Below are 11,939 nucleotides of genomic sequence, written 5' to 3' on the forward strand. Positions count from 1 at the left end.
CTTGTGTGACTTTCAAGTGTTCACTATTAAATTATTTTGCAGAAATGTGATTTCATGTGCTCTACTGTATATTTTTAGCATACCAGGTATCTAATTTGAATTGATGTCTTGTTTTTATACATATATAATTATATTCATAAGTACTGTGATCCTTGTTAAATTTTACATATGTTTTGTCGCAAGAATAGCACTACAGTGCTAATGTTATTATGTTACATGTATATGCGACTTTAAACAGAGCTTCTTGACTCTTGACTCTTGACCAATGAACAGATCAAAGATAGGAGAAGTGAAAAATATCGCAACCAATCAGAGAACTGTGTGCAGGTAGTCAACTTTGTGTATTGGTCTGCAATATAACACTTGGTCAGGATTATAAGGGAAATATTTGTATCAAGTTTTGTTAAAATCAGCCAGATGAAGATTGAATTGAAAGAAGAGAATTATTTCTCAGGAGGAGGCAACAGACAGAATCTGGTCATGAGATGATCATTGGCACCAGTTTCTGTTAAACACTCATAAGACCTGGAATTGAAGTCGATGTTTGTTGTCCCAGTTCCCCTACTGGTTCCTGTCCTTTTTCTCTAAAACAGATACACAGCCTGCATTTATACAATACTGAAATCCCTTCATCTAGGGACAGTGTTGTGCCAAATTACAGTTGGTCTAAATCCAATCACTCATAAGGCACAATCCTTTTTATATAGATTAAACCTCTATTTCCAACTTTCAGCTCTGCCCCTCTTTCCTAATTGTTTTACACAATGTTGAATTCTGTTGGCACTAAGCTGGTCCATGGTAATTCAGGTTAATTTCCTTTTTCTCCTGAATTAATTACTGTAAAATTTATGTTAGTTAACATTTATGTTTTCAAAGATATAAATACTATAGAAAAGGTACATTTTGATGGCTAGAATTTGATTTAGGATACAAAAACTAGAATTATTGGGCTCCATGTTTCCTTCTTCAACTAGGAAACTATAATGACATGTATTGAATTATTAAACAGTAAAAAATGATTGCATCAAGTCTCATGATGGAATAGGGTTACAAAATCAAATGGTTTTATTTTAGTGTATTTTGGTTTTTCATTTTTTTTCAAGATTTAATGAGATGTTTCCCAATCTTAATTACATGACATGACATTTTCCATTTGTATTACAAAAAAAAAAAAATGGAAACAAGCAATATCAATGTTGCTAGTCAGTCAGCAGGCAGCATTTTTTAACATTTTGTTGGGTAAATGGTATAAATTCATAAAAAAGTTATCCATTTATTGATGATATTTAATTAATAAATTTAAAAAATCAAGCCAGCTACAGCATCAAAAAGAATGCCAGTTCATTCTAGAAATTAACTGTCAATAAGGAAAATCCTAAACTCAGAGCAATTACACACTCAGACATTGCATTTGAAGAACAATGCTAATGATATCACTGGAAAATCACAGCAGTTTGTAATGCTTGTATTATGTAAGAATCAATCATTTAGAGTTACCAGTGTTGTGTGGGGATGTCCCCAGCATAGTCTATTTGGTAGTTAGTAGTGTTTTATGTATAGCATATTTATTTTTTGGTTAGCAGTAATGTGTTGGTAGTGTAAGTCAGCAGTGTGGTGATAGTATGATGTAATTAGTTGGTAGTTTGTGGATAGAATATTTATTTATGGGTTACTTGAAATGTGTTGGTAGTGTATTTGTGAGTTAACAGTGTGGTGCAGGTACATGTATAATGTATTTATTTGGTAGTAAGCAATGTTTTGAGGATAAAGTTTTTATTTGTGAGTAAGCTGTAATGTGTTGGTAGTGTATTTGTGAGTTTACAGTGTGGTGCAGGTACATGTATAATGTATTTATTTGGTAGTAAGCAATGTTTTGAGGATAAAGTTTTTATTTGTGAGTAAGCTGTAATGTGTTGGTAGTGTATTTGTGAGTTTACAGTGTGGTGCAGGTACATGTATAATGTATTTATTTGGTAGTAAGCAATGTTTTGAGGATAAAGTTTTTATTTGTGAGTAAGCTGTAATGTGTTGGTAGTGTATTTGTGAGTTTACAGTGTGGTGCAGGTACATGTATAATGTATTTATTTGGTAGTAAGCAATGTTTTGAGGATAAAGTTTTTATTTGTGAGTAAGCTGTAATGTGTTGGTAGTGTATTTGTGAGTAAGCTGTAATGTGTTGGTAGTGTATTTGTGAGTAAGCTGTAATGTGTTGGTAGTGTATTTGTGAGTAAGCTGTAATGTGTTGGTAGTGTATTTGTGAGTAAGCTGTAATGTGTTGGTAGTGTATTTGTGAGTAAGCTGTAATGTGTTGGTAGTGTATTTGTGAGTAAGCTGTAATGTGTTGGTAGTGTATTTGTGAGTAAGCTGTAATGTGTTGGTAGTGTATTTGTGAGTAAGCTGTAATGTGTTGGTAGTGTATTTGTGAGTAAGCTGTAATGTGTTGGTAGTGTATTTGTGAGTAAGCTGTAATGTGTTGGTAGTGTATTTGTGAGTAAGCTGTAATGTGTTGGTAGTGTATTTGTGAGTAAGCTGTAATGTGTTGGTAGTGTATTTGTGAGTAAGCTGTAATGTGTTGGTAGTGTATTTGTGAGTAAGCTGTAATGTGTTGGTAGTGTATTTATGAGTAAGTAGTATGTTGCTTGTATACTGTATTTATTTGGTAGTAAGCTGTGTTGTGTGGTATATTTCTGTTTATAGTTTTGTGTGTGAGTACCGGTAAGTCATGTTTGTTGTGTGGATTGGTAATTTTGTAATATTATGTGGATTGGTGAGTTAGTACCTGGTAATGTTGTGGATTGGTGAATTTGTGTTGAATGGGTTGGTGAGTAAGTTGTGTGGATTGGTGAGTTAATAATATACAGGTTGTGTGGATTGGTGAGTTGTTAATGGTGTGGATTGGTGAGTTAATGTTGTGGATTGGTGAGTTAATGTTGTGGATTGGTGAGTTTGTATTATATGGGTGGGTATTTAGTAGTGTTTTGTGGATTGGTGAATAAGTTATGCTACCAGTGAGTATGTAGATGATGTTGTGGATTGGTGAGTTAATGTTGTGGATTGGTGAGTTAATGTTGTGGATTGGTGAGTTTGTATTATATGGGTGGGTATTTAGTAGTGTTGTGTGGATTGGTGAATAAGTTATGCTACCAGTGAGTATGTAGATGATGTTGTGGATTGGTGAGTTAATGTTGTGGATTGGTGAGTTAATGTTGTGGATTGGTGAGTTTGTGTTATATGGGTGGGTATTTAGTAGTATTGTGTGGATTGGTGAGTTAATGTTGTGGATTGGTGAGTTAATGTTGTGGATTGGTGAGTTTGTGTTATATGGGTGGGTATTTAGTAGTATTGTGTGGATTGGTGAGTTAATGTTGTGGATTGGTGAGTTAATGTTGTGTGGATTGGTGAGTTAGTAATGTTGTGTGGATTGGTGAGTTAGTAATGTTGTGTGGATTGGTGAGTTAGTAATGTTGTGAGGATTGTTGACTGTGTGGATTGGTGACTTTATAGTACAGTTGTGTGGATTGGTGAGTTAGTAGGTTATATGGATTGGATGTTAACAGCACTACAAGGCTTGGTTAGTAAGTGTTCTATGACTTGGTGAGTTAGCATTGTGGATGTTGAGAAATTTTAGAGACAACTGATGAGGTACACATACATGTGTAGCCCCTGATTCATTATTACCATTAAAAAAGCTTGTGGAATTCTTTAATTCAAGCTGCAAAACGCAGAAGATATGTGCCAGCAGGAAAAAATAATGGAAGCAATTAAATGTTAATCCTAATTTATCCAAAGTTAATTGGTGTTGTCGATGATTGCAGAGGGTTGGCTGATTAGTTTAGCGGCATAGGATCGGGATGGCTTATAACAGGCTTACGCTGGCCTTTCTGTGTTTGTTTAGGAGACCAGTTAATTGGATGACATAAGATTATCTGTGTTTTATTGTGGAGATTCCTTCCTGTCACAAAGGAATCCTAAGGACATGTGTACTTGATGACCTTGCAATGTCATATGATTCAACTATCTCAAAGTGAGTCTGGTCATCAGGTACAGACACCTTTCTTCTCGTGAGACAGGAAGTCCCAGAGACCTCTACGGTATAAAATAGACACTGACTCATTAGCTAGTTACTACAAGTTTGATGATTATCATACAGCAAATTTAAGCTTTTCAATTTCTGAAAATACACAAGGGTTACATAATTTCTTAAAACTAACTGACGCAAGTTGAGGAACTTTTACATTCCATAACATTTTCAGCTTTGTCAGGAAAATGATATTTTTCATGATTTATATTTTTGAATGAGAATATTATTGCGAATTATGACAATATTGTAGAAGGACACATAAAATATGATGCCTTAAAGCATTGGGAAATCATTTCTTTCCTAGTCTCATTTGTCCAGTGAAAATGTTTGCCACTGTGTCATCACATGTAATATAAAGCAAAAAGCTGTTCATCACTAGTGATGTGGCCTTTTATTTTGTGAATGTGGCAAACACATAAATGTTGTGGTATGAAATTTCAAAACTTCAAAAAGGGGATGTAGTATTTAGCTCGTACACAGGTACCGGTATGTACGTATGTTACACTCTTTGTCATGGCTCTAGCAACTTCATTTCTCAATGGAAAATTCATGAAACTTCATACAAGTGATTGGTATTATCCATCAAAGAATGCTGTCACTAGAGCAGATACTGATACATCATTGAATTTTCTATACATTTCATCATACATATGGCACATAATGTGTGAATGCGAGGTGATTTGCACCACTTGTGATGCCTTGTTAATCTTACAAAAGTAAGCAATTGTTACCTTAGTTTTGTACATTTCAACCATGCTAAAATTTTGGATGTTAAGTCAATAACATTGCAATTACTGACAAGGGTACTACAAAAAAACAAAGTGTTAACAATGGTACTGCGAATAACCCACAAGAGTACTGCAAAGAACCTTGACATAACAGTGGTACATGTATTACAATTTATTTAATAAACACTAACACATTGCACTACCAATAACCTTGTAACTACAGACAATGGTACCACCAATAACCATGTAACTACCGACAATGGTAATACCAATAACCATGTAACTACAAACAATGTTACCAGCAATAACCATGTAACTACAGACAATGGAACCACCAATTACCATGTAAATACAGACAATGGTACAACCAATAACCATATAACTACAGACAATGGAACCACTAATTACCATGTAAATACAGACAACAGGTACCACCAATAACCATATAACTTCAGACAATGGTACCACCAATAACCTTGTAACCACAGACAATGGAACTACCAATACCCTTATAACTACAGACTATGGTTCTACCAATAATTTTGTAACTACACAACTACGGACAATGCTACTACCAATAACCTTGTAACCACAGACAATGGTAATACCATTAACCTTGTAACCACAGACAATGGTCCCACCAATAACCTTGCAACTACAGACAATGGTACCACCAATAACCTTGTAACTACAGACAATGGTACCACCAATTACCTTGTTTCTACAAATAATGGCACCACCAATTACCATGTAACTACTGACAATGCTACCACCAATAACCTTGCAACTACAGACAATGGTACCACCAATGACCTTGTTTCTACAGACAATGGTACCACCAATTACCATGTAACTACAGACAATGGTACCACCAATAACCTTGTAACTACAGACAATGGTAATACCAATAACCTTGTGTCTACAAACAATGGTACCACCAATTACCTTGTAACAACAGACAATGGCACTACCAATAACCGTGTAAATACAGACAATGGGACCACCAATAACCTTGTAACTACAGACAATGGGAATACCAATAACCTTGTAACTACAAACAATGGAACCACCAATAACCTTGTAACTACAGACAATGGTTCCACCAATACCCTTGTAACTACAGACAATGGTACCTCCAATTACCTTGTAACTACAGACAATGGCACCACCAATAACCTTGTAACTACAGACAATGGTAATACCAATAACCTTGTGTCTACAAACAATGGTACCACCAATTACCTTGTAACAACAGACAATGGCACTACCAATAACCGTGTAAATACAGACAATGGGACCACCAATAACCTTGTAACTACAGACAATGGTAATACCAATAACCTTGTGTCTACAAACAATGGTACCACCAATTACCTTGTAACAATAGACAATGGCACTACGAATAACCTTGTAACTACCGACAATGGTACCACCAAAAACCTTGTAACTACAGACAATGGTAATACCAATAACCTTGTGTCTACAAACAATGGTACCACCAATTACCTTGTAACAACAGACAATGGCACTACCAATAACCGTGTAAATACAGACAATGGGACCACCAATAACCTTGTAACTACAGACAATGGTAATACCAATAACCTTGTGTCTACAAACAATGGCACCACCAATAACCTTGTAACTACCGACAATGGTACCACCAAAAACCTTGTAACTACAGACAATGGTAATACCATTAACCTTGTAACCACAGACAATGGTACCACCAATAACCTTGTAACAACAGACAATGGCACTACCAATAACCGTGTAAATACAGACAATGGTACCACCAATTACCTTGTAACTACAAACAATGGTTCCACCAATAACCTTGTAACTACAGACAATGGTACCACCGATTACCTTGTTTCTACAAACAATGGCACCACCAATTCCCATGTAACTACAGACAATGGTACCACCAATAACCATGTAAATACAGACAACAGGTACCACCAAAAACCATATAACTTCAGACAATGGTACCACCAATAACCTTGTAACAACAGACAATGGCACTACCAATAACCGTGTAAATACAGACAATGGTACCACCAATAACCTTGTAACCACAGACAATGGTAATACCATTAACCTTGTAACCACAGACAATGGTCCCACCAATAACCTTGCAACTACAGACAATGGTACCACCAATTACCTTGTAACTACAAACAATGGTTCCACCAATAACCTTGTAACTACAGACAATGGAACCACCAATAACCTTGTAACTACAGACAATGGCACCACCAATAACCTTGTAACTACAGACAATGGAACCACCAATAACCTTGTAACTACAGACAATGGTACCACCAATAACCTTGTAACAACAGACAATGGCACTACCAATAACCGTGTAAATACAGACAATGGGACCACCAATAACCTTGTAACTACAGACAATGGTACCACCAATAACCTTGTAACTACAGACAATGCTACTACCAATAAGCTTGTAACTACAGACAATGGTATTTCCAATAACCTTGTAACTACAGACAATATGGTACTACCAATAATCTTCTAACTACAGACAATGGTACTTCCAATAACATTGTACCTACAGACAATGGTACAATCAACAGTTGGTTAAGTGACTTTTTCGACATAACAAGCTGACATTTTGGACAATTATCAATCGGTCAAATTCGTAAATATGGACACAGTTTGATAGCATCACAAACATGTGAAAATAACCTTACAGCTATATATAAGCACATTATGTGGACCAATTTGTATTTTTTTTTCAAATTGATCCTCAGTTTCTAAACCATGACATGGCATTGTTGGGTATATTGTATTAAGTTCCAGTATATATCTGTTTTACCACCTGAATGTCTACTGACATGACTGGTGACTGTTACAGGACACATTAGCTTCACCCTTACCCATCATCTCCTTTTCTTAAAATCAATACTTAAGCAGATCAAGAGACGAGGAAGAGTTTTTTAAACTTAAAACATTGACATGTAACTGTTAATAGGAACTGAATCATTTAGATTGTATGACCCAGATGTTGACAGCCAATGAGAATGTTGCTTTGCAAATTAATTGCTGCTCTAATCTTCAACTACAGGACAGATCTAGAACAAGGTCAACACAGTTATCACATGATTGCTCCATTACTCTACTTATAACATAATCTTGACAAAAATAAAAAAAGGATTTAAATACATATCTTTGGATATGTATGATTTCAAAACCTCAGCCCACATTTTATATATTTTCTAGTAAAAATATGTAATCTGGTCAAGGAGATACACATCAGTACTGTTTTAATATGTTGAAGTAGAGTAAGACTTACCTCCCTTCGTCCTGATACACAGGCTGTGGACCAGTTTGATCGGAGGCCCGACATTACATCAAATTGTATGATTCAGAATGCATTTAAATTACCCTTTAAACATTGTCAGAGGGAAAACCAGTGCAATAAACCAGGGTCTTTGCCTTCACTACTCAGTCAATAAAACAATCAGGCGCTGATTTACACCTCCCTACAAATGACTGAGGTGGCCATGAGACACTCGTGTGTGAACCTCTCAGATTCAGAATTCGGCCACACCACTACCACACCTTTAACCCATGTCAACATGTCAAAAAAAACTATTTTGATGTTGTGTTTTGAAAGTGTGTTATGTTCAATGATGGCTGTCCTGAAACTATAAATGAACTCCGGATATCTCAGCAAAACTGCCAAGTGATGCTGTCTTCCTCTGTTAAAACATGCTTGCATGCATGCTTATTTAAACCATTATGTTTTTGTACAATTGCCTCACATTTTAATTGGACGACTATAATTACCATGCTGTGGAGTTCTCCCATAAGAGGTTTACAGTTTATTCTGTTTGAACGCTAATTGTGCTACCATTGCATAACACATTTCTCACATGACAGAGGTCGAGTGATGTGATTTCACGAGGAGCTTCCAGATTGATTTTTCCATAATTGAGATATTCAGCATTCTTCGGGATGGGTTAAACCATAGAAAAAAAACAGCGGCAAGGACTGTTACTGCATTGATCTGATAACATAGAAACCCAGTATATAAAGCTATCCAGTCTATTCCACATTTCCATTATTAACTCAACTTTTAATTCGACAGCCAGGGCAGGTTTGGGTAAAAACAACTCTCCAATGTACAGGAGCGCATCTTACACAAAGGATGGGCGAGAAATTGATTTCTTTGGTTTGATATACTTTCTGCACTCACCGTTTCCTGAGGTTTTAAAGACATGACTACAACTTAGCATATCGCTTTACTTGGCTTACAAAGAAACACTACATGGTTAGTACTGCACAGACACACCGTCGGTTGTTGGGTTCTCATCAGTTAAATCACCATTAAACTGTAACAGTGATTGCATCCAAAAACACAACTAATTACAGTTAGCGTGATACCTTGACTCACAATTATGAATACAAACATGTTATTAATGATATACCACAAGTGTACATATTTTCAATATACATTTAATGCCCTGCCATCATCTGAATTGATAAATTAACTAAAATTGCTACTCACACTAGCTTAAAAACACACTTCTAATCTTTATTATGATGACACCAAGCAAGTTATCAAAAGTGTAAAAATATGAAAAAACTTGTTTCAGTGTTGTTAAAATAGCTTAAATTGAAATTTTTATTTTAATCCTGTGCAGAGACGTATAAATACAGTGACCGTTTTGCTATTTTTTAAAAATATTTTACTTTCAAGATATGTAATCTTTAACATTTTCATTCCATCAAATTTGAAGTTGGAACAATTTTCTACCCATATAACTTAATGCTTATATAATTACAATATATATATATAATTTTTGTCATGTATTGAAAAAGGCAAACAAATTGCATTTTTATAATAATGAAAAAGAAACACATTTTTAAACACCTGTAGCTGGCTGTAAAATCATCAATTTATTTATTTTTGTAATAGATTTCTCTAAGTATGGTAACTTGACTCAATATGAACATTCTACAATGTTGTGTACATCTCAGTATTTATTTCCAGCCAAAGTCAGGTTCCCATCAGATAATTTACAGTATAAAACAAATTGTAACTCGTCTGAATAGGCGACTCATGTCATAGTAATGCAGCATATATCCTTAATATAAAAAATCACTTTTTCAAAGCTTAGTCAACATTTTTTTTTAAATTTGCCATATCAGTATGAAGGTGCGGTCAATTCATGGCAGTTCCTAGTACATACTAAAATGTCAGTTCCTAGTACATACTAAAATGTCAGTTCCTAGTACATGCTAAAATGGCAGTTCCTAGTACATACTAAAATGGCATTCCTAGTACATACTAAAATGTCATTTCCTAGTACATACTAAAATGGCAGTTCCTAGTACATACTAAAATGGCAGTTCATAGTACATACTAAAATGGCAGTTCCTAGTACATACTAAAATGGTAGTTCATAGTACATAGCAAATAGTTTGGAATCTACTTATCAACACTGAATCACACAATGTCCTTCCTTTATGCATCAGTTAGATCTTCGGTCAAAAAGATGCTTCATAGCAAATTTGGTTGAATTATGATCAACTAGTCAGGAGAAATAGGATTTTAATTTATGCATCCAAACTTTTTTTCCTTTGGGCTTTGCCACTCAGCACTTAAGGGAAAGCTACTGTCTTCCTGTTATTAAACAGCAATTGTTTCCAAGGGTTACAAAGACTATGGATACCTCACTACAAATTTGCCTGAGATCCATGTAAAAATGTATGCATATACATATATGGTTATTTGGCCCTTGTTATGACCCTGGAACTATATTCTCAGGTTAGTGGGCATATTATATGGCTTATCCTGGTTGCATGATTATATTCATCTTTTCATGCCTTACAACCAGTTCTATAATTGTAGAATGGAAATTTCAACTGTTTTCAAGTTAGTACCACAAATCCCCAGGGGAAGGGTTGGACCAAGGGACAATCATGGTAGCAGAAATGTATTTTCTCTCCATGACCTGCTACTGCATGCATACACAGTTATATTTACATTCTTGTGTTGGATTAGCCTACATTGTATATGTCGTTAGTAAACCAAATTGCAGTATATGAGACTGTATACTACAATTTACAGTGATACGGCCAGTGCAGGAATACAGCTGGTACAAAGTAAACAAATGTAGTAAATGGTAAACGATAGTATAGCACAACCTTGAAGTATATAGTGTATAGTGAGTTACCTCCCTTCCTCTGCTAGGGTATTATGGGATCGCGCACGTGTTGTAAGCAGCCATCACTATGAATAAACAAGCCACCGAGCATGATCCTAGGAAAGGACTTTGAAGTTATTACATTGGCGACGAGGCAGAGTTAATGTTAAGCAACCTGTTGTAGGACAAACAGGAGAACCCGGTAATAGCTGCATATAGAAAAATCGAGGAATTCCGGCCTGAAACGGAGGTATGGAATCAGTATATTGAACGCCTTGAACATTATTTTGTGGCAAATGACATTAATGACCAAGGGAAACAGAAGTCGATTTTGATCGGTATGTGGGGGAAAGACCTACAAACTTATGAGTTATTTATTGGCCCCAGTAAAGCCCGGAGAGAAATCTTTCACAGAGTTAAAAGATTTCATTCAAAAACATCATCACTCAAAACCATCTGAAATCGTTCAACAGTTCACATTCAACAGTCGATTTAGAGCCCAAAGCGAGACGGTAGCTGTGTATGTGTCTGAGCTTAGGCGGCTGGCGGAAGATTGTAATTTTGGGGATACATTGAAAGTGATGTTACGGGATAGGCTTGTCTGTGGGATAAAGGAAGACAGAATACAACATAGACTACTGTCGGAATCTGAATTGACATTCGAGAAAGCTATGAAAATGGCGGTGGCGTTAGAAATGGCGGCAAAAAATGTAGCAGATTTACAGTCTAAGCAAGGTCAAGGTCGGTCACAAGAAGTAAACAAAATCCAGGGACGTAAGGGACCTATAGGGGAAAAAAAGGTTCAGTATACACTGGAAGACCAGTTAATCAAGATAAAGAGGAATGTTTTCGATGTGGAAAACATCATCCGCATGCTGTCTGTAGATATAAAGACACTGAATGCTATGGATGTGGAAAAGTGGGACATTTGAATAAAATTTGTCGGGGGGGGGG

General features: G+C 35.8%; 1 protein-coding gene across 1 annotated transcript; it reads left to right on the top strand.

The window, feature by feature from the left end:
• Positions 1-4,911: 4,911 nt before the first annotated feature.
• LOC110448915 (putative uncharacterized protein DDB_G0282133) lies at positions 4,912-11,917 on the top strand. The gene is made up of 4 exons (XM_021495425.1): positions 4,912-4,936; positions 5,438-6,730; positions 6,924-7,292; positions 11,373-11,917. Exons 1-4 carry the CDS (start codon positions 4,912-4,914, stop codon positions 11,915-11,917), a joined length of 2,232 nt encoding a protein of 743 aa, XP_021351100.1.
• The last annotated feature ends 22 nt before the right edge of the window (positions 11,918-11,939 follow it).

This window comes from Mizuhopecten yessoensis, unplaced genomic scaffold, assembly GCF_002113885.1.
Source record: "Mizuhopecten yessoensis strain PY_sf001 unplaced genomic scaffold, ASM211388v2 scaffold4373_2, whole genome shotgun sequence".
Classification (NCBI taxonomy): Eukaryota; Metazoa; Mollusca; class Bivalvia; order Pectinida; family Pectinidae; genus Mizuhopecten; species Mizuhopecten yessoensis.

Excerpts from the sequence above, each read along its gene's own strand:
- LOC110448915 (XM_021495425.1), top strand. The coding sequence starts at position 4,912 with ATGGTACTGCGAATAACCCACAAGA. Across the intron at positions 4,937-5,437 it reads ACTGCGAATAACCCACAAGA|ACAATGGTCCCACCAATAAC; the intron begins GTACTGCAAAGA and ends TTGTAACCACAG. Across the intron at positions 6,731-6,923 it reads CCATGTAACTACAGACAATG|ACAATGGTCCCACCAATAAC; the intron begins GTACCACCAATA and ends TTGTAACCACAG.